This window comes from Morone saxatilis, unplaced genomic scaffold, assembly GCF_004916995.1.
Source record: "Morone saxatilis isolate NCDOM2014 unplaced genomic scaffold, NCSU_SB_2.0 Contig8, whole genome shotgun sequence".
In the NCBI taxonomy this organism is placed as follows: Eukaryota; Metazoa; Chordata; class Actinopteri; family Moronidae; genus Morone; species Morone saxatilis.
The window spans coordinates 10,899,036-10,903,460 of NW_023340257.1; the positions used below are offsets into that span (position 1 = coordinate 10,899,036).

At 39.2% G+C, this 4,425-nt stretch overlaps 1 protein-coding gene across 1 annotated transcript in view; it reads right to left on the minus strand.

Moving 5' to 3' along the window:
* The window catches only part of zgc:158328 (uncharacterized protein LOC567225 homolog), a 57,280-nt gene extending 53,317 nt beyond the window's left edge, over positions 1-3,963 (minus strand). Inside the window, exons 1-4 of the mRNA XM_035679975.1 lie at positions 3,694-3,963; positions 2,551-2,685; positions 2,028-2,137; positions 1,749-1,853 (exon numbers count right to left, since the gene is read on the minus strand). Of these exons, the coding sequence (XP_035535868.1) occupies positions 1,749-1,853; positions 2,028-2,137; positions 2,551-2,685; positions 3,694-3,770 (427 nt within the window). The 5' untranslated portion in view covers positions 3,771-3,963. The remainder of the gene's footprint in view (positions 1-1,748; positions 1,854-2,027; positions 2,138-2,550; positions 2,686-3,693) is intronic.
* Positions 3,964-4,425: the final 462 nt, after the last annotated feature.

A 4,425-nucleotide genomic window follows, 5' to 3' on the forward strand; every position in this document is an offset into this window, starting at 1 on the left:
CTGTTATTACTCTCTACAGAGCATTGTCATAAGCTTATAATAGTCTTGCATTGTGTACCCCAGGTAATCAGGCCACTCTAGTTCAAGAATAACAAAAGCATATGTTTCCTTTATTTAACAAGGAAACTTAGACAGAAGTATCTTAGTAGTAGGGACCATATAAGACTTTACAAAAGGATTCGGAAACTGTATTTTTTGGAGACAGAATACAGCTGAAATGCTCTAAAAAACGCCTGGGCTCAAACAATACAGGATTATTGGTGTATATGCCTCTGCACTGACCAGAGGTTCAGTGAAGGAGCCTGGCTGAACACAGGAGCTTGGCTGCCTTTCTTATGGTATAATGATTTTGGCAGAGGAGTGAGGATAAGTCTGTCTCGAGAGATGCGAGAAGGAAAAACGTTTTACAAAAAGAGAGGAGCAAGATGAGTTTGCAGCACAGGATGTGCCATAGAGCAAGATAAACCTAGAGGAACTCTGATTACAGCTAATATCTCTATCTGTTCCCAATCTGTCACTCTGATGTGTGAAAACCAAAGAGTCCATGTCAAAACAAACGCACGGGAGAGCTACCTCTAACAAACAACGACACGTTCCTGTGAAATGTCTAAGCAAGAGGAAGAACTGTTTAAAAGCCCTTGCAGGCAGACCCTTTCTCCTGGGAAAGTCAAGGAATCAAACAGGAAAGCCTTTGCAGTGTGTGTCTGTGTATGTTTGTGTGGGGGGTAGGAGCCAAATATCCTCTGTTCACCATTCCGTCTCAGCAGGACTCTTCCAAAACACTAACAACCATCCTCCTGTTTGCGTGTTGACGTAGACCACAGGGGTTTGGACAGTAGAAAGAACAGACGCTGATGGTAACGAGACAATGCTCACAGGCAATAGGGACAATCAGGTTTTGTTTACTGCTTACTGTAAGTGTTTACCATTTATTGACGACAGATCCCAGGCTCCCTCTCTGGGGGTCACTATTCAGTTGCTCTGTAGGTGGAACTACCTTGTTTAGAAGTCTGAGCCTGAGGTTACTGGGGCATTTATGTCCTCAGTAAAGACCTCAAAGTCTTTAACAAAGAAATGTTTTTAATTTAATGAATTCTCAGGTTAATAAGCTCTTAGTTTTTAAATACAACTCAGTAAGTGATCATAACTGATTAGATACATCTTAAAGGAATTGCTTTTGAAATTTTGGGAAATTTGCTCACTTGCATTTTAGGTGATACTTTGTCACAACAAAAACAAATTTGAGTAATCGAATATATTAAAGAAATGTTGAACTACTATTCCTGAAATATTGTTATATGTGACAAAATTTGTCCTATAGGCTTTTTTTTTCTTAATCATGTGAAACTACAACTCCATGCATACAGTTTTTATGGAGTGGAGGCATAGCTGGGTTAGCTCCAGGCTCCAACCTTCAAAGGAAACCATTCCTCCCAGAGAGCAATTCTTCTACCTTTAACTACCCAGAGAGCACTTCTTCTACCTTTAACTACCCAGAGACCCCTGCAGAGCAGCCTCATCCAATCACAGCTACTACAGGCCCATTCTGCAGAGTAAAAGCATAAGGTCTAACCTGGGCCTGTTAAAGCTTTAACAACATGTTGTCCTCTGAAGATGTAAGTCACTTCAGTGGTTCACAAAGCTGCGCTAGTTCATTGCTGTACACTGTATATGAACGCCTGCAATGCAAAGGAATGGAGGATGCACGTTTATTTACATTTTTTTATCAGGTGGGAATGAAAACTCACCATATTGGCATTGTGTTCCTTTGAAGCCCATTGGACACTGACATATCTGGTCTCCAGTCTCTGCACATTGGCCTCCATTGAAACATGTATTGGCACCACACACCCCTGCAGGTACCACATATCATATATAATAATAAGGCTGCTGATATAATTTACACTTTCCCAGTTCAATTATTGTATTAATTTTCAAAATGATATATATAACAACTTGATAACAATATCAGAACTAGTCTTATTTATATATATATATATATATGTATATAAAATCGTATCACTCACTATGCAGACAGCCTTTCTCTTCACCCTTCTGAATCCAGCCAGGGCAGCACTTATAGACTGTGTTCATATCCATGCTGTACACCTGCCTGTACACTGTGTAGTATGATGTCCTGAGAAGGAGACATTTTGTCATAGACACATAACAGGATATTCTGGAAGTTACATTAGAGGTGTATACATATTACTATATATTATTATATAATATAACAGATCTATTAAGATGATATGTGCTCTATAGTTATTTCAACTTACTATAACATGAAATAGATGACTTTAGGGCTATGATCTCAAAACCTACAGAGCAGGCAAAGAGAAAGAGAGTCTCTCTTTTCAGCCCCAGTCATTGCAGTCAAGCTTATAAATGGTAAAGACTTAGCAATGGCACTTGATGAGAAAAACTCAGACTTGTGCAGCGAGTCAATGTGTAAAACACTCCATCACGACTTAATCTACTGCAGCTACTGCAGCGCCTACCTACTGTGCTTCGTCTTCATGGTCAATGAAAAAGTATAATTTCTCTTACCTTCTCTCGTGGCCCATACACCATCTGTGGCTGGTGCAGCCCTGTTTCCACACCTTAACCGTGCGGGTGAAAGCCTGAACACAAGGCTGACGCCCCCCCACCATGGACATCTCCTGGTCAGCACAAACATTTGGCCTGTGCATGGACAATCAAAAATACTGTTTTAGACTTCGGAAATTAAAAAAACATAATATACTGTTATGATGACTTTCATTTTTGTTGTTCTGCGCTATATGTTGAGGTAGTTAGTTAACTGAGTTGAGAGGTAAACTAAAGAGCTTCTGATGGTGGTCTCAGCACGATGCAGAGTCAATGTATGCATTCCAACAGACATGAACTTCCACATGTTCTACACATGTTCAGTTGCATGAACACCAGCTCATCACAGACACTGTCAAACAATTATACAGCTTCCTGATTGGTGCAATATGCGTAATTAAGATCCAGGAAAAAAAAGCTGCCCATGGTTTGGACACTGCCTACAGCATGCCATAAACAACCAATGAAATTCCACAGGAAATTAATTCAGTTATTTTTTCTCCTCCTGAATTGTTTTTGCATGTTCATATGTTGGCATGCATGCACTGATGTGTACATGCTCATTATACACCATCCGTCTGTGTTGTAAGTGCAGGTAAACTATGCAGAGGTGTCCTCCAAAATCCATCTGGCTTCAATAAACAGCAGCCTGAAGTTAATTAGAGGAAGTATTCGGCTTGTAATGAAAACTATTCCTTCAATCATGTCCAGCAAAGTCTATTTAAATTCGGGAACCTCTGGTAGAGTACTATACAATAAAAAAAAACCCAACACATTCCACTGGAAGCTATTATGCAGATGCAAGTTACAGCAGTGCTATAAAAACACAGATCCATCCTCATAAGGGACCTGAAAGAGCGACTCCTAGTGGGCATTGAACGGAATAAACTATAAAGTAACAGAATTACAGACAAAGTTAAATAACTTGTAAAACTTGGGCTAACGGTGTTTTTAACATGTAGGCTATGACACGTTGCTCCTGGCCTATTTAAGCATGTAAACTTAAAACTTTCTAATTCACCGGATTTATTGTTCAATAAAACCTGAGCTAAGTGTGCAAATTAAAAACAGTACAAACGATCTAAATTACAACACATCACTTACATTCCAAGTTGCAGCTCCAAAGATGATGCGATGCGCATAGTGCTGAATAATATCACACACAAAATATCTGGGAACATAATTTCGACCGTTTCAGACACGGAGAGAAGTATTCAATCGGCGCAGCCTGTGTCCATCAAATGAAGAGCATCCTGACATGTATGGAAGTCCGCCTCAAGACATGATTCAAACATTGATGTTTGTCTTGCACTAATATTCCCCCAGATCCAGGCTCCCGTTTACTGGTTAAGCAGAAGGACGACTTGTCTCATGTCAATCGCAGCCTTTGAATGGCTCCTAGTAAATGCACCACCCATAGTCACTATGGGGCCACCTCCCAAAACCCCCCGCGACATTGACCTGTGTATATTATTAACACATCCAGACATGCGTTTATATTATGTCTTGAATGAATTCATGATGTGATAAAATGTTTTGTTGTATAAAAGGGAATTCCTGCCAAAAGTATTCCTATAAATATATCGTATTGAGAAATTCTGCCCTCCTTGTTAATTAAAAAAATAAACATCGTTGATTTTAATGCAGTCCAGTGCTACCACACAGACGGAATATCTGAGGATGGGAGACGTGATTTTGTTGCATATATATGTTTTATTGCATAAATGTATGAACCAATAAATATCCAAATGCATTATGTATGTGACATTTTATTTTATATATTTGAAATTAGATAGTAGATTAGATTAAGATCAACTTTATTGATCCCAAAATTGG